This window comes from Astatotilapia calliptera, chromosome 12, assembly GCF_900246225.1.
Source record: "Astatotilapia calliptera chromosome 12, fAstCal1.2, whole genome shotgun sequence".
Lineage (NCBI taxonomy): Eukaryota > Metazoa > Chordata > Actinopteri > Cichliformes > Cichlidae > Astatotilapia > Astatotilapia calliptera.
The window spans coordinates 33,637,881-33,661,357 of record NC_039313.1 but is presented as its reverse complement, the minus strand read 5'-3'; the positions used below and the strand labels follow the sequence as shown (position 1 = coordinate 33,661,357).

General features: G+C 41.1%; 1 protein-coding gene and 1 long non-coding RNA gene across 2 annotated transcripts in view; both read left to right on the top strand.

The window, feature by feature from the left end:
* Window positions 1–7,480, top strand: part of antxr2a (ANTXR cell adhesion molecule 2a) — an 82,118-nt gene extending 74,638 nt beyond the window's left edge. Inside the window, exon 17 of the mRNA XM_026186377.1 lies at window positions 4,953–7,480. Within this exon, the coding sequence (XP_026042162.1) occupies window positions 4,953–4,991 (39 nt within the window). The 3' untranslated portion in view covers window positions 4,992–7,480. The remainder of the gene's footprint in view (window positions 1–4,952) is intronic.
* Window positions 7,481–13,522: 6,042 nt separating this feature from the next.
* On the top strand, window positions 13,523–17,139 carry LOC113033694 (uncharacterized). Its single transcript, XR_003274057.1, has 3 exons — window positions 13,523–14,163; window positions 14,568–14,753; window positions 15,758–17,139. It is a non-coding gene; the product is annotated as an uncharacterized LOC113033694 (long non-coding RNA).
* The last annotated feature ends 6,338 nt before the right edge of the window (window positions 17,140–23,477 follow it).

Genomic DNA, 23,477 nt, shown 5'->3' with positions numbered 1-23,477 from the left:
CCAGCTTTTCATTACCGGTATAATCCGCTGGAAGTTGCTGCGCTACCGTAGTCCTGGTCCGGATGGAAAAATGGCACCGTTTCATAAAACGAAAGCACCAAGACGGACCTCCTTGGAAATGTTCAATTTTCATTTCTTCTGCTAGTGAAACTGCTTTTAGTCGAATGGTGACCGTCGAAACGCTTCTCCCGCTCGTTCTTTGCTCGATGATCCACAGCTGGAGTCTTTCCTCCAACTCGAGCCACCTCGCCTTATGTCCGCGGAAACTCAGCTGCGTCTTCTTGACCTGTCGGAGCTTGTTTTCCAGCTTCCTCCACTTGCGAACCATCGATTCGTTAATCTTAAATTCTCTCGCGGCTGCTCGATTTCCATGTTCCTCCGCGTAGCTGATGGCCTTCAGTTTAAACTGTGCTTCATAAGCGTGTCTCTTTGCCATTTTCAGGGTTGTTAAAACAACGATGTTCCACATAATCGCACATACCTGACCTTTTATACAGGTATGTGCGATTGTCCGGTATATACGATCAACGCCCACACTTCACCCTTTAGCGTTCTCATGGTGTTCTCTACTACGTCCTCCTTACAACACACAGGGGCACTGCACTATAGGGCGCGCCGCACTTTTTAAAGAAAATCTAAGGCTTTTATGTGCGCCTTATAGTTGCAAAAATACGGTATTAACATTTTGTCTCAACCAGAGACGAGTGTTGGAATAATGAGTGATGAGTGTTGCTGTTGGATTAAGTAAGCCCTAGATTAACTAAGCTACTGTATACGCTGCAAAGCCCTAATGTGGAAAAAAAGTCTCTGTTCTGGTAATAAAATCTTTCAAAGCCTGTAGCTTATCACTGCAAAATAAGCATCTTGCAACTGGATTACAACTCTCATGCTTGCAAGTGTTTTCACACTACAGTCCAGATGGGAGATTCGTTCTGTAACCTAAATGGATTCTTCTTTTCGTGCATCTCCTTTTTTTTGGTTTCTGATATTGTAAATGTGACAAACTATACAATCAATTAATACACCAAGCCAATACAAACATTTGGAAAGCAGCTAATTCTCCATCAGCTGTGTTTATTTCCAGCAATCTCCCAAAAACGCCGAAGGAAAAACATTTCAAACTTGTTCTGACAAACCCAAGTTTTTCTTTAGCTCATAAATCATTGATGGTTTACAAGTTATTTGCTTAATTAGTGCAAGAAAGTCTGGAATGCATGCTCAGGTTTGTGTTATTCCAGCCAACAGGGGGACCCAGAAAGTTGTCACGGTGTAAGTCCACCCTTGTTGCGCGTGTCCCAAAACCCTGCACATTCAGGAAAGTATTCAGCAGTGAACGGAAAATAATATTTTCCGCTTCTTTAGTGAAATGAAAGCCGGGTCCGCAGCTGTGCCGGCTTACTAAAAGCATTTCATGCACAAACATTTCAAACGCTTCAGACTCCAGGTTCATCTGTGTTCATGTCAACAGCAGACACAGTTCACTCTAAATAAGTTCGCGAGGACCCGAGTGATTGTGTGCAGATATTGCTTTTAAATAGAAAGTTGACTCTGGAAACAGTTGCAGTGCACACACACACACACACACACACACACACAAGTTATGAAAGCCGGTTTGCTAAAGCCAAAGCTTTCTGAGGTCATGTGACATTTCTTGAAGAGTTTACACAACCTCAAGTCATCCCCTCTCCAAGTTGATGTCAGTAGTCAATGCATATACACATGCAAACATACAGTATACAAATGCAGTAAATGAAAACACTGAAATAATAAAAAAGTAGACAGGGACACCTTAAATATTGCAGTTTCATATTACTGAAAGGCACCGAGATGTAAAACAGGAGTGCTGTGAAGTTTAAACCTCACGCAGACATGTGGCAGCCAATCTGTGGTTCGAATTTGTTGTGAAAATGCACGACTCGAGCACAAAAAGAAGGAAAAGTACTGCTCCTTAAATTCCCTGTTAGTTCACTGAAGCTTTGCTGGTTATGATTTGCAGGCTCGTTTAATAGCAAGAAAAAAAAATCTCGCAGAGTTTAGTCGCCACTAACAGTTTGCAGAGTCTCACAACCTCGTGCAGCAGAGATCTCCAAAGAGTTGTGGGGGACTCGAGCTGCTCAGGGTGTGAACGCTGCGAGAGATGAGAGTCAAAATCACACATGCAAACACGCGCACACCAATTCACTTCTGGAGCTGTGCCTCAAGTAACGAGCCGACAGTCCAAGTGACAAACATGTTGTCTGAGGACTGGACGAACGTGGACCTCTGCGGCTCCTCTCCGCACGCCGCGAAGGCCTCCTAACACGGCTGCGGCGTAGGTGGCGACGGCCCCGATCAGATTATTATTCCTTCCACTTTGGAAGTTTTTGTTCTCGTGCTGAGAGTCTCGCAGAACAAAACTGTGAGTAAATGGTGCGTAAATCCTGTGATTTTTATGGTGTTTTACCTCTACGGTACGTTAAAAATTATCACAACCTTAAAGCGTTTATTTTGTTTATTTAATATATTTATTAATTTATTGCAAGCTGTTTCCATTAGTTTCAATTGAAAGCCAGCGGGGGGTGTCTGTAATGAACCTTATTAATCTCAGTCTTCATTTGGATTTGATGACCCTCTCTGACCCACTCCCCCCTCCTCTCGTCTCTCCACCTCCCCGTCTGACTAATCCGACCGTCCATCCGCGGTCACGCTGCCGTCCGTCTGATGAGCCTTCACCGACGCTCCGTGCTGACATATTCAGACTATTGTTCTGCCGCTGCGGGTGGCACAGGTGGGCCTCCGTCTCTCCAACATGGCCCAGTTACAATGCAGCGCTCCCTGCCAAGTCAGGCCCCGTTCATCCGGGAACAGGGGAACTGGAATGGGTTTGACCGTATTGTGCTGCACCTGCTTCGCCCTCGCACCATATCCCCCTGCTTCGCCTGCCATTCTGCCACTGCAGAGAACGCTTCTTCCCTCGCAAGCCCCCGCAACGTAAAACCCGTAAAATCCACTGAACTTAGCCGCTCTGATGGCCGCGGCCAAAACAGCATCTGATGTGCCTTATTTGTTGACTGTGTGAGATTAGTTGCAGAGGGTACACGTCGAGGGGCTTATCATGCAGAGATGGAGCAAAGCCCCCACCCCTCCACCAAACACCCACCAGCCTTGCCAAATAATGAGAAATGGAAGAATCTCCAGCTTGTCTAAAGCCCTTGTCACAGTCGGTCCGTGCACACTTCTGCTCCCGAGCCAGACTGTAGAGCAGATACTGTAAGAGCTCCGGGACCAGAGGAGCTGGCTGCTGAGCTCCACATTCAGCAGGCAGCTCGGGAGCCAAAGTCCTGGTCATTTTTGTCCGCCGTGCCTCAATAGGAAGCATCCACCTGGACGGCGTTAGGCCTGCATGTGAAAGAATGTGCTTTTGTTTCCACAGAAGGAGAAAGAAGCAGCTGTAGCGCTCGAACATGTGCACGTGTCACCGTGTCGGTACAAATGCAGCGCAGGAAATGAATCGGGGCCTTTCAGATGAAATCTTCAAAGCGTTTCAGCTGCCTCTGTGTTGAAAAGCAGAAATAAAATGTTCATCTACTCTTTGCTGCTGTGAGTCAGTGAGCTGCTCTTCCTGCAGAGCAATGCAGCCGTGCAGAAATCCTGATTTTATGAACCCTGCCAGCCGCAGTACCTGTTCATGAGTTTTGCAGGACTTGCATAAAAAGCAGGCTGGTTTTTTTTCTTCTTCTTTAAGCTCATAAATCCCATAAAGGTTTGATTTAGGGATTAATTTCCAGAAAAAATCAAATGTATAGAACTCAATCGATCATGTTAACGATGGGATTACAGAAACTTTCCACACAGGCAGCCCAGGAGCGCCCTCGACCTCAGAAAGTTAAGGGTCCAAACTGTACTCTTGTTATTCTTGAATGTGTGAATTGACCATTCGCCAAACCTAAACACCAAAAACTCCATGCAGAAGATCAGGAGATGTTTACATGCTGGATTTTCCTGTTTACTCTCCTCTTGTGCAGTTGGTCTGTGGCCTGTGACCTCTTGGCCTGTGTTTGAACCAGATCTCTCGCCTCCCAGAGGGCGCCAGCTTTGCGTAATAAAGAATCAGTGAAATTACAGAACAACCCAGTAAAACAATGAGTGAAAGACAAATTCCACAGCTAGCATCAGTGAATGAAGTGTAGCTGAGCACCTGGATGATGCTGGAGTCAGGCTAAAGGAAACACAGAGAGAGAGAGAGAGAGAGAGAGGAGGCTCACGCAGGCAGAGATGTGAGGATGGAGGCTGACGGGCTGCTGGGGATTCGCTGTGCGAGAGCTCCCTCTTGGTGCCAGTCAGCCTACTGTTAGTGAGCAGGGCGCTGCTGCACAGAGAGGCTCAGGCAAAGCTACAAACACACAAGATAAAACAAAGCACAGGGACGACTGAGATCTCTTTTATTTTGAGCTTACTTTATTTTTAAAGCACTGCTGCAGGGTCACCAGTTGATTCTTCGTTTGATTGAAGCTGAGACAAAGATTTCAGCTCGGTGTAGATTTTGTTTCATTTGATTTATTCTGAATATCCATCCCGGTGTGTTTACACGCGCTCTGTGTGTGTTTATGAAAATCTTCTTCAGTTTGGTTTTTTGTTTTGTTTTTGTTGTGCGTGGGGAAGGGGATTGTTTTGTGAGACCTATATCAGTATTTTGTAATATAATCGCAATATTGATTGATTTGTTTTGCTGTCTGAATTATACTTTTCTTTTTACCAATTTAAAGAATATATAATATGTATAGAAATATCTCCCACAGGAATACATGTTTTCAAATTCTGCAAATTCAAAATCAAATGCAAATCATTTTATTTAATATTAAGACATTTTAAAAAAAAATGTGTAATTTGCTTGAAAAACTGCAGTAAAATGCAAAGTGGACGTTTATTACTAAAGTTTTAATCCTCTCGGTGTGTGTGTGTGTCATTTTCAGGGCCGGTGTGTTAATTTCAGCCGTGTGCAGCACGCGTAAAACAGAAGAAGAAGAACTACTGTGTGAAAACCAGCATGTGCTGATTGCTGTGGACAAGAGAAGAATTTCAGGTTGTTCTCAAAGACGTGTAGCCCTGCAGCTAAAACCACTATCTGTTCGCTCTGCTTCACTTTGTGCACAAAGTTTCCCCCTCTGGTTCTTTTTCCTCTCTGCAGTTTTAAAAATCACACAAGGGGAGAACGATAGTGCTCTAATTTTCATTTATTAAGTTATTTACTAGATTTTCCTCAAACCAAATCTTTTTATTTAATAAAAAAGGCCAAAGCAGGAATGCAGCGTGCCCCAGAACTTAGCACTCAGACACGGTTAGCTTTTCATGCGCACCAAAGGCTTAACATATTCTGACCATATTGCAGCTTCTGTGAAAAACCTCATTTCGTGGACACAGACAGAAGCTATCTTTAAAAAAAAAAAGAAAAAAACATGGAGGAAGGGGCTGTTTGCCTTTGGCGTGGAAGTCGGAATAATCCCAGCGGGCCTCGCAAGTGCAGAAGTCCACTGCCTTTTGGCAATGTCTCATCACGACTCCTCTCCAACTTCGGCTGTGCTGGATGCCTGGCGGCTGCCCTTTGACTGGCTTATCTTGTCATTTTAACACTGAGAAGTGCACACGCATGACAAATTGTAGACAGGATGCCCCAAGGTATTGGAAGGCACCAAGACTTTGCCCTTTAGTTTTTTGTTTTTTTTTAATACACCTTCCTTTCATTATGCACTCGGGACAAGGAAATTAATAGAGCGTTATTCGACCGCAGGACAGCCTCCTGACCGGGGTGATCTCCAGCTAGGTTTGAGGGATTGATGCCTTTAAGACCTTGACATGGCGCTTGGTGTTTTTTGCCCCTGTTTTCAGTTCAGTCTGCTCCCTGCTCAGTAAGGCGTAGCACATCACAAACCATAAACAGGCCTATCAGTTAAGAGTTTTAAGATATAGATGCGGCTGCCTCGACACTGCCCGACTCTCCGTCTCAATTCTCCGAGGGCTCCCGAGCTGCGTCGCAACTCGCTAGTTCGCTCAGCAGCGGAATATCAAAGTTTAATTAAAATAATTAAAGGCAACAGCAAGCAGCAGCCTGTGAAGACCTGGCTGTCTGTTTTTTATGCCTTTTGACATTGAATGACCTATTACTGCGTTATTCACAGGAAAAAGAGGACACGGCGCCACGGTGACGGTGCACCGCGTCCAAAACGTAAACCCAAAGCAGCGGATGCGATGGACGGATAAGTATTGTTCATTTCCAGAAATTATTTCGTCCCCCTCCCCTTCCTCCGCCCCAACCCAAAAAGGAAGGGATATGTACTTAAATATATTGTGGATTTCTCAAGCGCGCTGTCACGACGCCAATCCCAAATGATGTTAGTGTGAGCGGAAACACTGTGGGGGAGGAAAGGGGGCAGCAGCTGAAGAAAAAGGCTCGAATGATCCAGTCACTTTGGATACCGTACTTCAGACGCAAAATGGATATTCGAGTCGAAACCTGACAAAGCGTGCCGGCTTTGACGGGAAGCGGTATAGACAATGACCAGTGGCTGGGTCAGTGGGATGTCTCTGTGCAAGCAGGGAAGCTTATCAAATGACACTAAAAATAAGTTCAACAACCATCAAGTTTGAGGGGGAACGGGCGAGCGTCTCGCATTCGGTGGGCACGAGGGTGCGTGAGACGGGCGGCGAGCAGCACGCCGGACTAATTATTCCTTTGTTTCCTCTCCGTCCCGATCGGAGGGACATAAATAATTCCGAATCGAATCCTCGGGGTGCGCTGGTATTTATGTTCGACTTAAACGCTTTTAGCCTCTTGCATAATTTTGCAGGCTGACATTTAATAGGCTCATCAGCTCTGGACTTGCAGGGGACGGAGAAATTTTAGCACTTAGATCTTGTCTTCTTTATGTAGCGACCGAGAGCACGGGAATATTATTAACCCAAACTAATGAGATATTTACATAGCAGTCACAACACAACTCATCCTGCTTACAGCATGTCACAAGTCACCGCTGCGTCCCCTCCCCACACCACATACGCCGTTGTTGTACATTTAGAGGTAACAAATCAAATTTGCTTGTACCTCTCTGTAAATTAATGCTTTTTTTTTTAATAAATGCAAGTATTTTTGTACTTTTTTTAAAACATCTTCACAACAACTTTAAACTTCACATTTTGATTTTTGTCCACTTTTAACAAATTCCGGCTTCGGTTCGATATGCATGCACAACTTTCTGTATCGGCTCATTTCATGTGCAGAATTGTAAATTATCATTTTAATATCTTCAAGTCTTTTTTTTATATTCACGTAGAACCTTAAAGACCAAGTTCGACTCGCATTCGTGTGAGCCGCTGCATCTTCTTTTGTTTTTAAAGCTTTTCTGAGTTTTACACTGTTTTTATTTTTAATCTGATTTTTTTTCTGTCACTGTTGTACACTCTGCAGTCTGTTGTATCAAATATACATTCAACAAAAAAGTGAACAGTGTTTTTGTGTGTGTGTGTGTGTGTGTGTGTTTTTTCTTCCTCTTTCTCTCTTTTTAACACATGTGTGCTGGTAGGGGTGGTCATGCTAAAGGCTATCTTTAATTGGGCCCTTACAGATTTATAGGGCCCGACAGGGAACATGATTATACAGAGTGTGTGTGGACAGAGTGGACAGTGTGCAGCCTCTCCCCCTGTGAAGTCAGTCACCGGAGGCGCACACACACACACACACACACACAAAATCCCTTCAAGGTCTTCAACGCCCCAAAAATGAGGTCTTCCATTTAGTAAAAAATATGCGCTCGTACACCTTCTGCTTTATCCACATTTGCATGCTGTGACAAGATGCCAGCTGAGGTGTGTGTATGTGTGTGTACGGGTCAGTTTGTGTGTGTGTGTGTGTAGGCTGTATATACAATAACCCCAACGCCATGTTGAGGAAGGATTTGTTGTGTCATGAAAACACTTTTTTTCTTAGTTTAGATGCTTCACTCATGAGTGTTGTTCAGCAAAATCTGATTTTGAATGTCCTTTCTGGTATTTTAAACATCGAGAAATAATCTTGTGCAGTCCACGAGTCAGTTTTGAAGTATAGTAAAGATGTTACTTATTCATAAAACTGAAATTGTCTTCAGATACCAGAATTTTCTTAGTAAAAACCCTTTTTTTAAAAATGAATCAACTTTTTTTAACGTTACAAATAGTCGAACCAAAATACTCTCAGCTGTTCACATGAGGTTGTAAAGTCATAACAACTGTGTTTGTGTGTTGTTGTTGGTTTGTGTTTTGTTTCTTTCTAGAAAATCATAAAAAAACAAGTCAAATTTCATGAAACTTGATGTAGAGACGGAGGATGAACGAATCTATTCAAACGGCACAAACGGGGCGCAGTTTATTTAAACCTGCATGTCTGCACATCGAGCTTTTACTTTGATCTATCAAAAGTAAAAGTCAGCAGAGTGTTGTTAAAGTACTGAACAGACCCGCACGCTGTTTACTAAATTTATAAATGTAGCAGTGATCATCATCTAACAGTCGAACGAGATCTTTAAAGAGTCTCGATTTCTTTTTCCTCTGAAACAAAAACACAGGATTAAGACTAATTAACACTGATTTAATTTAATTGTAATTATTTATTATAGTCTTATAGAGCGATTTTTTGTCTTCTGCCTATGAGATCAGATTAACTTTGTTGATCCCACACAAAGGAATTAAAGTAAAAGCAGTTTCAGTGTTCAGAAAAAATAAGTAGATGGAAGATGATGCCACTGGGGAATTAATGTTTTCTGAATAACTGACTAATCAATCGTTAAAATTAAAAGTATTCAAAACGTCCCCAGTTATATAATCACAACACACACAAATGCATTGACATATTGACAGCAATAAAATAGGAGTCACAGTCTGATCATTTCCTTTCAAGTAACTGAAATCTGACAATTTTTACAAAGACACTGAAGAAAAACTCACTTATGGCCTTTAATTGTTGATTAGTCAAAAAGATTTTCTTTTAAAGAAAAAAACCTCTACATGCAGCATAATTCAATAATGAACTAAATCATGAGAAGACTCTCGCCCCTTCACTTAGCTTTTAGAAAACAGAGACATTAGAAATCATCTTTTTCCTAAAAATGAAATCGCACAACTCTACAAACAGCTTTAGTGAAATATCAGCTCGTCTGCTCTGTTTACCGTTGTGCTTAGGACGGCAGCTACACGCGGGGTTGTTTTAAACAGAGCAGGCTGCAGGAAGCACTTGGTGATAATCTGACTTTAGTATTCAGCCCATAAAAGTTGACATTTCTAGACTGAAGTCTGGTGTATGACGACTTCCTCCACAGGGTGGGTTTATGTAGAAGCTGGCCTCTGATTTTAAACTGCAAACATCAGATATTTATATAAAACACACTGAAATAAAGGAATGAATTAAAAGATAACTACAGAAGTAGAAACTGGCAGGCATGACTAATCTAACTGCAGGTAAAGATGTGGTGATGATCAAAATTACATTTTTGCATTTTAATTGTTGTTTTTTTTAATACTAGCAAATTAATTTGTAGGATATTACAAAACACGTGTTCTACCTCAGCCTCGCTCTAACTGGATGAACCCTGCTGCTGTTTCAAACACGATGCAGTTTCATTTTGTTAATTTATAAAGTTTTTTTTCCTTCTTCCTGCATTTTGCATGATGAATTTCCTCCTTTATTCTTTTTTTTTCTCGGTTTGTGTTCATCAGTAATGAACGCTGTGCAAGATCACATAAAAATGTGAGTCCGAGTTTCTAGCAAACACCAGCTGAATGTCTTCACACAGAAGGGGTAAAAAAAAATCACTTGAGATGAAATAAGTCCAACGATCGAGTTGGCTATCCTTCTGGGAAAATTGAGCCGTCATCAGAGCTACCAACAAGACCTAAAAAGCCTTTTTTTATCATTATGAAGGCTGTGTAGCCATTGATCTGTCTTAAATACAAACAATAAAACACATAAATGAAAAGAAGAAGAAGAAAAAACAAAATGCAACTGCAGCGATGCAGTTTGTCTTCCAAAAACACTCTTCACACATTTTTCACTCATCTGCTTTATTGCCTTTACTTCACTGGAGCCGCTTTATATACCATGCTGTCATTCAAGCTTATACATCATGTGCTATGTAAATGGACTCGGTGCATATGAACACACTGCTATACTAGAACAAACAAAATAGTTTGGAGATGAAAAGACATCTGAGAGGAGAATAAAGCAGCCGATTTACCCAAAAGATGTCGTGTGTTTAAAGAAGCTTAGATGCTGCACATATTCTTCATTTTAGCAGGAAAGAAATTCACAAATGCGTTACAAAACAGAAACATGAAGCGCCGTAGAGGAGAAGTGAATTTTGGTGGTAATTTTCTGACTGAACACTGGAGAAATTCACGTCCTTCCACTGTAGCGGCGTCTGCCTGCAATTCACTATTGTATTTCAGATGGAAACTAACATCGTGCTTGGAATAAAAGTGGCACATGAGGACAGCGGCATCCGAAGGTCTTTGCATTCTTCTATTTTTATATTAGCGCTTGCAGCCAAGAAAACAGCAAGCAAACTCCTAAATCCATCCTGATCTGTGCCACAAGGTTCTGTTTTCACAATTTGATGGAGGGGGCTTAGCTGCCATAAAATTTCAACCTCCACTTCCCCTGATAAAGTTTCTCTGGCAGGCAGCGAATGGACTTAAGCAGCTGTTGCCCCCCGAAAGCCCGTCTGGCTTCCCAGGTTATCCAGATTTGCACAGTTGTCTCTGAAATTCGGGTAACTGTGGGATCAAATGCTGCAGCGCTGCACAGCCGCTAACCTTTCAAAGCCCGAGCCCAGACCCTGTCAGATCCAGAGGGCCGTCCATCCGCCCTAAGAACAGCTTGTTAGAGTTGACAATTGATTTTATGCATTGTATTTCCGAGAGCATTACAACTAAATCCCCTTCTCAGGCGATATGGAGGGCTGCTGTTCACTGACGGCTATGGAAAATGCAGGTGGGAGGATTAAGAGAGCTTGACGGTTTGGGATTTCAGAGCTTTATCTTGATGCTCTTTCCTGTGAGCTTGCTGTGAATTTTTAAGCCCAATATACTATATATGCTGATAAAGATTTAGGACTCCTGTAAGATGATTAGAGTGTTGGTAATGGTGTACATTTATTTCAAGAGAACAGCAAAGTAGGGGAAAGCCACATATATGTAATGCAAGTCATAAAGCTTTAATGTGACGGAAGAGAAGAAAATACGTTGTGTGATTTTCCAGTGGCTTTAAGTGAATGTGGAAAACTGAGATGGAAGGTGCAACTACAGTGACTCAGTTCTGCTCTTAAATGATGTTATCCATCAAGACAAAAGCTCCAGGGCTGACAAACAAAGTGCCAAAAACATCATTTCACGTAGGTACCCGTGATAAAATGCTTTCTGATTGTGCGTTTGACTTTTGTTTTGTTTAGTTTTTAATAAATAAGCCATTTGAACATTAGAAAGGCCTAAATCTGTGCATTACTACATAAATAGTCACTTTCAGCTACAGGTGGGTGCCATTTGCTTTACCTACCCTAGTTTCAGTTACATCTTGTTTGTGTTTGATGCATTTTGGAATATTTCAATGCAACTATTTGTCATATATGGCTTCCCATGCACTAATAGCACATTCCTCAGTCCTGCAGGTATTAGATCTCACCCTGGGTCTACACACCTAAATCACATGATTAGTTCATTACTAGGCCTCTGGAGAACTTCAAGACATGTTTTGGAGGTCATTTAGCCATTTGAATCAGCTGTGTTGGATCAAGGACCCTGCAGGACACCGGGCCGTGAGACCTGGAGTTGCCCACCCCTGGTATAGAAAGTGCTTCTCACCCCCATCTGGTCAAGGTGAATGGCTGCCCCTCCATGAGCCTGGTTCTGCTGGAGATTTCTTCCTGTTAAAAGGGAGGTTTTTGTTCTCACTGTCGCCAAATGCTTGCTCATACAGGGTCATCTGATTTCTCTGTATTGTTCTATACCTTAGAATATAAAACATATCGGCACTGTATACATTGAACTAAATTGCAGAAATGTTTGGGGGGCACTTGGCAGAAGTCTGATTCAACAGAAGTCTACAGGAAAACAACGCTTCTGCTCCCTTCATGTCTGGGGTCTTATCGGATATAACATCATGTTAAGTTTACATTAGAGTCAGAAAGGACAATTAAACAGGAAATGTGATTGACAATTACGCCATGAGCCTGCAGTCTTACTGTTTTTGTACAGTCGACCCTACCCTCGGTCATTTAATTACAAAACTCCAAAATGGTGAGGGCATTTATTTCATATACAGTCAATTATTAGCTGTAAACCAGCCGATTGTTCCCAGGCGGACAAAATACATCCAAAAATGAGCTCTGGTGGCACGTTGGTTTTCAGTCAGGTCCCTCACGTAGCTTCACAAAAGATAAGGCTATCACAGTGGCTATGTCCATCTTTATTAAACATTCAGTGTCCTTTGGAAGTTCCTTGCTAATGCTAACAAGCTAAGTCAGCAAGTTAGCCAAGTTAGCTAACAGCATTTTTATTTAAATAGCCTGAGGCTCCAAAACGGACAAAATGTTAAAATAAAATCAGGTTTAAAAACAGGACTCCGTACACCAGTGGGTAATATCAAGTTGGTTTTGTCTATTTTTCTTATTTAAGTTCTATATGAGTTCTATAACTGAATTTCCCGGAGGAACCCACCCGAGGGATTAATAAAGTTCTAATCTAATCAGTCTATAGTCTGTGGTTTCAGAGTGTTTTGCATCATTTTGCATCATGTGTGAAAAAATGGTTTAAAAAATACCATCTTGTATTTGACATAACATTTCAGTTGCCAAAATAGTTTAACACACATGCAGCCCTGTTAATGTTTAACTGTCTAATCAAAACAGGACTTAATGCATATCAACCCTTAAAGTATACTAGTACAAAAAACAAGTTCTAACTGTTAAATTCATTTAAATTAACATATGTACCATCTTTAAACAAAGATTAGTCGAGTAGAGGTCTACGAACTCTAAGTTCTTGTAAAGTGGTTCATGTTTATACATTAAAAGGCCATTTTAATTTAGTGTAGATACAGGAAATTTCTTTATAAAAGTCTTGAAGTAACAAACATTTTAATGCCATTTGCCATTTCATTGGCTACAGTTAAGAAAACCTTTCCATTTACCACTCAGGTGAAGTGACATGATAAGCAGGAGTTCCTGTGGAGTCTGCGTGTGCTTAGAGTGTGTGTTTAAAGTAAATCTCTATGATCAGTTTGCAAACGTGATAAATATTAAGCTAAGACTCTGGCAGTGGTGAGCGACATGACAAAAATCTTGTGTTGCTTTTTGAAATCGCTTGTGTGAAGTGTTTTTGAAGCTGTTCTAAAATGAGCAGATGGCCAACACATGCAAAAGGTTACGGATGCCATTTCTGTGCTTTGTTTCCCTCTCCAACCTATTTCTACTTATGCGGGGGGAAAAAGCTCTTTTCACAGTAGCCGGCATTTGCACCTACATTTGGGCTGTGCTACGTGAAGCTCCTGCTAGGTATGAAATAATGATGGCATAATATGTGTGTTGAAGCTCCACGGGGGCATATGTTGAGTCAGGCGGCCAGGGAGAGATCACCTGTCCGGCCGGAGGGGTCGGCAGGCCGTCTGGAGCCTGATAATGATAAACCTCCAACATACTGGCTGTCAGCTCATGGCAGGTCTTCTTTGAGCAGAAGATCCACGCAGGCAGCCGCGGTCGCTTCTGCTCCACGTCTGAACCCATACTGACCCACTACCCGCACTGATGGATGGCCCTCTGAGCCAATCGCGTGGGGCTCTGGGAGCCTGGGCTGAACCGATGGGGGTGGAGCTGCAGCAGACCCGGGTCGAGTCACCTTGCCAGCAGCGCTCTGCGTTGCACTTTAATGAAGGCAGAGGGGAACATTGGCTGGAGGTGTTTGTATGTAATCATGTCACATTTCCAAAGAGCCATGAGCAGAAGAGGCAGCAGATCGCCTCTGACTTCTCCAGCAGATGTTTGGAAATGGTGCTAATGTAGTGGATTATGTCTGTGGGTGAGCAAGCAGTGAGAAGCTCTGATACTAATGAGAACTGAGTTAACTTTGGTGAAATGTGCTTTTGATTTCCTGCACAAAGAAATGCACGAGGTAAGCAGTGGTGGTGCTTCACTTTGCTATTTCTCTGTAGTCTGTTACGTCTGGGGGTTTTTACTCATATCACACATGCCTGCTTTGTAGAAGTGTGCTTAATTTCCTACATGATAAACAATAAATTATGCTCCAACACAACAACACATATGCAAGCAGACAGGTATAAAATGACTGAAGAGACCAAATGTGTTATGTGCTCTCCTTTAGCTTTTAGTCTTTTTTAGTGTTACTTTCTTTCTTGTATCTAGTATTCATCTATTAGTATCTGTTAGTTGTCCCTGTTTTATTCACTTCCTGTTTTTTCCCTTCTGTGTGCTCATCAGTGGATGATTTTCTCCACCTGTGTCTTGTTTCATAAGCCCTCTGAGTAAATACCCCTTTGTCTTCTGCTTGTCTTCTAGCGTCTCTCCTCTTTGCCCAGTTTCAAGGTCTGTGCTTTTTATTGTTTTATACTGAGCTTTTAGTAATCAGCGCTCCATAAAAGGCACTTTTTGCCCCGTTCTTGTTCCTTCTACCTCCGAACTGATCTTGACGCTCCATAAGAGGAAAGATTGTGACCTGAATGTCTTCTATGTTTGGTAATCCAGGTAAGGAAATCAGAGTTGATTCCGTTCAAAGATCCAACAACCATTATTTGCAAAATGAAAACAATTATTGTGGATATGATTTGAAGTTAACAACTGAAAAGTGTTTACTGATGTCACAGATGCACCCATTATTTTCCCACAGACTTTTAGTGGGGTTTCCCCGGCTGGCCATTAGAAAGCTTCAGTTTGCAGATGTCAGAGCTCACATGGAGAAACTAAAAATAATCCCAGTTGACCAGTCAAAGGTTTTGTTGACTCCATTTGGTGTTAGTAATCGCCTGGAGTTGCACATTAAGTGCGTTATTGTGATACCTTCTGCATTTTACATTTCAACAGAAGTAGCTCTCTCTTATTTTGAATGGATCAAAATAGAAACTGTATGTGTATGAATGCAGGGAGCTCAAGAAAAATACGGTTATAGCACAGTGAAATGTTATCCTGCAGAGAGGTGTGTTGGCTGGATCTCACTCCTAGTGCGTTACAATCAACGTTTTATGGCAGTTTAACTGAATAAAACTTTGATGTGTCAGAAAAAGGTGGTTTAAACTTAGCGACCTGCAGTAGATTCAAAGTGTGAAGATGAAGCCTTCACAGTTTGGGACCTCTGTGGGGTACAGGCCATCCAAGACGTTTATGCTCCAAGCTCAGTGAAAAAATGTTTTGGGTCCAAAAGAGAAAAACTAAGGATTAACCTTCCGGTAGCTAAAACCAGCTTTTTGTACAGGCTACAGTATTAACAAGAGATTTCCAAAAATACCATCTGACTTCTTTAAGTGCATGTGTTTGGATCCTTTGTTGCTTATAAGAAGCCATTAGTTATGGTATTAATCACATGTATGTATTGTACATGTCATTAAAAGGGGCTGCAAAAATACCCATGAGCATCTCATCAAAACTAATATTAAATTTAAAAACACTTGTCTGAAACCCAACAAATCTGACATTGGTGTTTAAATAGTAGAGTTTTGCTGATGTTCTGTTTCTCCATTCTTCTCCCCCTGGAGATGAGGTCTGCTCGGAGCTCCCACTCCCAGCAGGCCCTAATCTAGGCCAGACTGCGGAAGGAGGGCAGATCTGAAACGCTGTTTACAACCTCAGCTGCTGCACTCGCTGGGCCGAACAAACACAGGCCTCCCACATGCCCGGTGCCACTTTTCTCCGTGGCTGGCATCGTTTAACATTACGATATTTTCCCGGTGTTTGCCCACGGATGATGAGGCTCTCATTGCTATGCATGTGCCAGATGAATCATAAACCTATACCATATGCCATCGCAATTTGCTGATGGGCCCAAGCTGTTTTGGTGGATATAAAATCCAGGGATTATGGAGGCTTGATCCTCAGTGAATGAGGGGAGAAAAGGACAGGGAGATGGTGAGAGTGAAGGGGAGAAAGGTGGAGGCTGGTGCTCGCTCCCCGCTTTCCTATTGGTCCACTGCAGAAAAGGTAGTAGGCAGGGCTGCTGATTGATACCTCTCAAACTGTGTAATTTAGCAAAGTCTGCGAGGTATTAGCTAAACCTCGCAGTTTGTAAATGCAAACAAACAATTTCATGTGCACACAGACAACAACATGTTTGTCACCTTGTCCCCAGTGTCATATGGTGGTAATTGAAGTAGCTGTCAAAAACAAAGGGACAAAAGCCTTCAGGGAATTACTGTTGTTGTCATTCTCCTCCCAGAAAGTGAGAGTATTACATGTGCGTCTATCATCCTCTTTGTTAGCACTAAAGCTCATATTTTAGAAAGAAAAAAACTGTTTGTTGACAGAAGGTGAGGTATTCCACTCTGCAGCAAGATGAGTTTGATTGTTAACCAAAAACAGGAGTTAAGAGCTTAGTTTGCATCAGTGAGAGTGGATGTTTTTGTTTTTCCTCCCGCAGTACCTGAACACCTTTCTCTAAAGTATCTCGTTCCAAGCTGAGGGGGTTCCCATGCACTGCTATAGCAACATAACATCTCCAGCATTAGAAATATGGAGCGGGTGCTCAGTGTATACAGTAAATAAAAGCATAATAGTGTTTTACATTCAAATCTAATATTTTACTTTTTTATTTCATTCCTCTTTCTATGGTTTTCATATAATATCAGCCACAAGTCTAGTCTGAGAACGTAAAAACACATTCAGGACAAAAGCAGTTGTCTTCTTATTGGACTATGACATTTCATTATGTGTTTCCCTGATTGTGTTTTTAAATGAATTAGTTTAATCTGGAAATGTTGAGATTTAGAGAAGTGGACTAACAGTTAACTGTAAATCTGGATTATATTAATGAAGGTAGGATACGGATACACAAGAAGAAGGGAGGATGAGTGGTGCTGTTTTCACTTTGTTTCATGGTGGTAAAACCCAATAAAGGTATTTGGAGTACTGTGGCACGTGTAAATTTGTCTCTGTTCATCTGTTGAAAGATTTTGTTTACTCGATATTAGCACAACTATGTGTGCAATGATTAAATCTTGCAGGTGTGCAGTTAAAATAAGAAAATTATGGTCATTTCTAAAGATGGGTTTGATATTTCATAAAGGGTACTAAAAGTATTGTGGGAAAATAGTCATATGGCCTTTTTTGTTTTCTATGTGCAACCCCCCAAGATGGTCTTTACAGTAAATTTACCAGCATATATACGGAGAGAAGATTAGTATTTAGTGTTTGAAAAAACTTCATCGGATATAGAAATGCTTTATCAGTCGTTCACAAGATGATTTTTCATTTCTTACTGCAACACTTAAAATATTGAATTCATTTTGTAACAGTTTAGTAATTTATGGTACAGAAACTTTTTTTCTCCAGTACATTAGTGGGTGGCAGTGGTTTGCACCATCACCTAACAACAAGGAAGATGGCAGATTTGAACCTGTCGATCGGCCTCTGCCTTTCTGTTTTGTGTTTTTTCCATCTCTTAAGTTGGTTCTATACAGGTGCTCCAGCTCCCACAGAACAAAAACCAGTTGCTCGTTAGTTCAATTGGCTGTAAGTGTGAATGTGAATTTGAGTTTCACCCGAATCAATCACACAGGCTAATTCGTAAGAAAATTTTAAATGACACGAGCACTGTCACTATAAATAAAATGAGTAAACCAGATCTACTTGTCATATTTAATCTCTTTTTGCATATAAGAGATATCCTGTGTTAGTGAAAGTCAGACACTTCCTGTGTGTTCCTCTGCCACTGTTGTGTACATCCTGAATACTTTGTTAAACTGTACAGTGATGTTGCAGCTTGCACATATTGCAGACAAATTAATACTTCAATCAGAAGGCAAGAGCCGGCCTACTCTAGAGTGGTTTCTCACCCCGGTGTGAAAGGTCAAAAAACAAACCGATAAACAAGTAAAGAGGCTTAACTCATTTCCAGGTTTTGATTAATATCAATATTTGGCTTACAGACAAAGAATTCATGTCACGCTACAGACAGTGGAGGAAGAGGATTATGTCTCACAGCAACATTCGAGCAGTTTTAATAGGGAAAAAAAAGAAAACGGTACAGTCCAACTTTCTATTTAACTTTACTGCACTTTTAAAGGTCACCTGAACTTAAACCTTTGGTACCTTCAGAGGTTTAATGTATCATTTCTTAAGTAATTGCACAATAGACTCGGGAGCACCAGCAGAGAGAGACCGCACTAACCACCATAACTCAAACTAACAGCATGTATAAGCGATTACCTCTTACTTTTTAATTGAGTGGGTTCAGAGAAGCTCTAACTTCCAAGTTTTACGAGTCAGGGGTCTTTTAACGCCTCGGCCACAGTAATTTGATAATCATTTTCATTTGGTAGAATGCTGGCGATCAATCTGATGGATGACTTCATCAATCCTTATAACGGAGTCTGAGTGTAAGTCGAGAGGCCATGAATCGTCCCTTTATGAATCACATCCCAACTAAAACTTGATTAGTGAGCTATTGCAGCAGGGAAATACAGCCGCACTTGATATTCATTAAGATAAGGCGTTACTGCCAGCGTTACATGGTTTGTGACAATAAATTTCCCATTTGCATGAAAATGGGCTCCGAAATTTAAATGGCAAAAATACAGTCTAGCTCATTGTGGCACCGTTTGGCAGTGAGGAGTGGAATAATTTATTCATGAGGTTGGCAGGATGTTGTGTGCTACCATCTGAAGTGTGTGGTGAAGAGTGCTGATACTTTGTTGATCTTTCCTAAGTGAATTTTACTTTGTTTTTTTGCAGCATGTATTATTTATTTTTTTAGCATGTATGGTGGAATCCATGTAATTCCAGGATTTTTCCTCCAAATCCACCAAAAGCACCTCAGATCAACACGGTGAAGTCAAACAACATGACGGCTGACCAACGGACTGAGCCGAAAACAAGTCACATCGCTGATCCCAGTTTTATTATGTACATGTGTATATAATAATTCCCTACCTACGTTGGCCTGCCTTTGTTTTGTTTCAGCCTAAAGTCTTCAAACAATTGGTGAATAAATCATATTTTTTCCATCCTATTAATAACTGAGATTATCCTCCTGATTATCCTGTTTTGCACTCCAGCCTCAGCAGACCAGATCAGGTCGAAATAGTTACTGCGGACTTTGATAGACATCTGTGTAAAGGTAAACACAACAATAGGGTGGGTTTTTGTTTTTTGGGGGGGGTTTTTTGTGGGGTGGGGGGGGGGCACTTTGGTGTTTTGGCCACTCAGCTCAAAAGCACAGATTATAATAGAAAAGATAAGATGAGGAAAGAAAATATTAAAGAGAAAAAACAACTTTCGATTTTAATTTTCTTCCCTTTCTGTTGCTTTCAAATTTTTTTGGAAAAATTATTCATCCACACCGATCATTATTGAAATTCATTTTAGCCTCATATTTGGTCAAAAGGTGATTCAATTCTCAATGTAATTGTATTTATATAGCACCCAATCTCTCTCACACACACACACACACACACACACACACACCACCCCTTGTCCTGTATGTTAACAAATATTAACGATTACATTTAATAACAAAGCCTAACTTTAGGGGTAAAAATAGAAAGAAACAAACCTATTTTGTAACATATAAAAAAAGATGTTGACTCACAATCAAATTTAAAAATAATACTTTCAAGAAAAAATAAATGTTTTGACTGTTTTTTTTAAGTTTTTACTGATGTTCATGACACTTGGAGGCACCATAGAGCCCATAGGTTGCTTCCTCTTTATCCCCTATTAAGTTTCACCTTTATAGTTGTTTTTGGTATAGCCCCCCCAAAATTGTGAAATTTGTAAAAAGCAATGGTTTTAGTTCATAAAAACATTAAGTGAGACACAAATATCACTAAACCAACACCATGTGAGTTGCTGACACTGCAGCAGGTTTGGTTAAATGGCAGGCTTTTCACCCTGTGAGAGAGAACGTGTGCACTAATCATCAATCAAAATATGTATCATAAAACAGAGCCATTATTTCGTCATCCATCTATCCATGGATGGATAGATGATGGTCTCCATGACAGCCCGGGTCATAGAGGCAGCAGTCTAAGCAGAGATGGCCACACCTCCCTTGCTGCAGCCACCTTCTCCAGCTTCTCCAGCTGTTCTGACAGCACAATGACTCATTTCCAAGCTACCAAGAAGCTTTATCTCTGCAGCATGTCCCAGGTCATGCCTGGGGTTTTCTTTATGTTGGATATGCTAAAACACCTCACCTACCAGGTGTCCAGGAGGCGTCCTGGTAAGATGCCTAAACTACCTGAACTGGCTTCTTTCAATGTGGAGGAGTAACAGCTCTACAGGAACATAGTCTGACCAGTAAATTGACAGAACTCCTCCTTGAACTCTCATCCACCGTTTTCAGCTTCTTTAGTCTTGGCCACAAATTCCCGAGTGCAAGTTGGAGGTCGTTGCTAGATGAAGGCAAACTGAGAAACATTTCGTTATCATAAACAAACATGTGACACAGGATAAAATGTCATATATGCAGATTGTATCAGAACTATTTATCAGCTTTTTTCAAGTAATTGTTTAAACATTTACCTATTAAGTTACTACTTATTGATAACTCAAATAACTGCCACAGTGTAGCAGATGATGGACAGAGTATGGCTGTGGAAATACCTCAAAATACATACTGTCCCTAAAATCAGAATCACGTTTACATTTTTGTTTGTGTAATTACTGTAAATGTGTTTGCAGTTTGTTTCTCATTCACACTCACTCACACACCAAAGGTGGCAGAGCTGCCATGCGAGGCGCCTTCGGCATGTGTCTGTGCCAGGGATCAGATAATAGACGACCCGCTTTGCCATCTGAGTCACCGCCACCCAGGCAATATTTTAACAACCAAGAATTTAGTGGAGTTAATGAAAGAGCTTTAGAGACTGCTGTTTCTGTGCCTATAATGGATGAACTTTCCATAGTTATTGCAATATTCTGATTTAAAGCAATCTGCACCAGCAAAAATAATTCCTGAACCCTCCGTGTATCGCTCTCACTATTATCGCCTCTTCCTCATTGACTTGCACTTCTCCCAAATCCTGTTCGGACAGTTGGCTGGAACAGCCTCCATCATCTCGCTCGCCTGGACGGATGAAAGTGAATGATGTTAAAATGAAGTGAGAGTGGCCCCTGGGGGCCTGTGTGGCTCTGCCGTGAAGAAATCTAGCTCCAGCTCAAGATTTCCTTGACATGTCCTCACCTGAGCAAGGCCTTGGGCGAAGGTTGGCCTCATCTACAACCCTGCGCTGCCTCCTTCTAATACCCCCCTTCTTTAAAGAAACACAGTCACTGATATCAGCCTTTCAGTCCAGGCTAGAAAACCTGTCAAGCTGTGACACCATCAGCGTCATCCAGTCTCATCTATTCTTTGTTTTGAAGCTAATGGTAACTGTCAGCACTGTAACAGCAGTAAACAGCAAGAAAAAATGACACCAGGTATTGTTTTCAGGTGCCATGTGTAACATTTCAAAAACATCACATTGAGTTTTAGTCTTTGGTTTCACTATAAGACTTGATATTTTACCCCAAATATAAAATTTAACATGCATATTATATAGAGATTGAAAATGTGACGTCATTCACGGGTAGAACCGCAAAGGATTCTGGGAACTCGTGGCAAGCGGTACTAGCGCGCGCAGGCTTTCAATTAAAATCAGTTATACAGCGATAAAAAGAAACACAAAAATGTCAAGAAGCTGTTGTATTATTAACTGCAATAGCCGGTCGCATGACAGCCACGGGAAGCCGACGGGTAAAGAGATCGGTTGTTATCGGATTACGTCGTTGAAGAGAAATTGTTCGAGCCATGTTTCCGAAGTAACAAAGAGGCGACGGATGGCCTGGATTGCAGCCATTCAAAGATCAAATATAACGTCCCAGAACACTCCAGCTCACAGGTTAGTCTGCTCCAAGCATTTACACGAAGGTCAGTGTTTTTTAGTAGTTAATACGTCATTTTTCATAACATAATTGGTGATATAGGTTACAAGCAAGTCTGGCGCTGAACAGAAATTGTCGCGCTATGCTCCTTTGTTTATTGTGCATAAATAGTGAATTGTCCTGACACAATATTGCGTTTCGCTTCTGTTATTATGGTACATTGACAAAAACATACTTTTATTCACAGGATAAAACAGGTTTTTTGTATCACTAATTGTCCAGTACGATTACAGCATACAGTATTATTGTCACTGCTACATTTCCCTGATGGGTACCAGAAATTATTTCCACTACTAATTAATTACCGTTGAGCTCAAAGGTTATATTAATAAACTGTTAAGGAATGTGTATTTATGACGACGATTTGTGAGACTGGTAAACTTATGATACGTACGATGGTCTTTCGTTCGACACGGTGCATTTCAAGGTCCTGTACCCATCCGTCGGTAAACTGTACCTGGGCTTGTTGCTGTGACCTGAAGTTACTAAACTTCATGAGTGTATGCACTCACTCCAAGAACCGTATGATTATAAATATGCATATAAATATGCTACGATGAGATAGCTGACTTCATCTAACTAGCAAATGTTGTCCAGGCTACGTTGGTGATACAGTTTTTTTTAATGTGTATGATATTTTTGTCATGCGATTTTAAAGCTGGTCCTACAACCGCATCCAAGAATAACATGCAGCTTATCTCAGAACTGTCGGTGAAAATTATTCTTGGAGCTAAGTTTAATTGAGCTGCATTTTAAAGAGGTGCAATTTCACAATTTGTGTATATTTTCTAAGTTCACTATTTTGTCATGTGTTGAGAAAAACACAGATTTTAAAATTACATGGTCTAATATTTACATTTAGCATAACTGCAACATTATTATTATTATTTTTTTTTTAAAGACTCGAAAGGACTTGAAATTCAAAGTTTCAGACTTGTGACTTGACTCGGACTTTTACACCAGTGACTTGAGACTCGACTCTGACTTGCCTGACATTACTTGAGACTTGACTTGAGACTTGAGGATAAAGACTTGAGACTTACTTGAGACTTGCAAAACAATGACTTGGTCCCACCTCTGCACTATACGATTTTTTTTTCCACACATTTTATATATTTTGGATTTTTTTTTTTTGTACATGTGGCGCTCTGTTGTTTACAAATTTCCACTTTATTAGTAGCAAATGTCTCTATTACATTTAAAATAGGGTCATGTGTTTGGAGCAAAGACTGTATAAAAAAGATGGGCACGGCCCTTCTTAAGTCAGCTATTGGTTTGTGGACTCTTGAAGAATAAGTAACACTAAAAAAAAAAGAATAAGGACAGCGAGGTGGCACA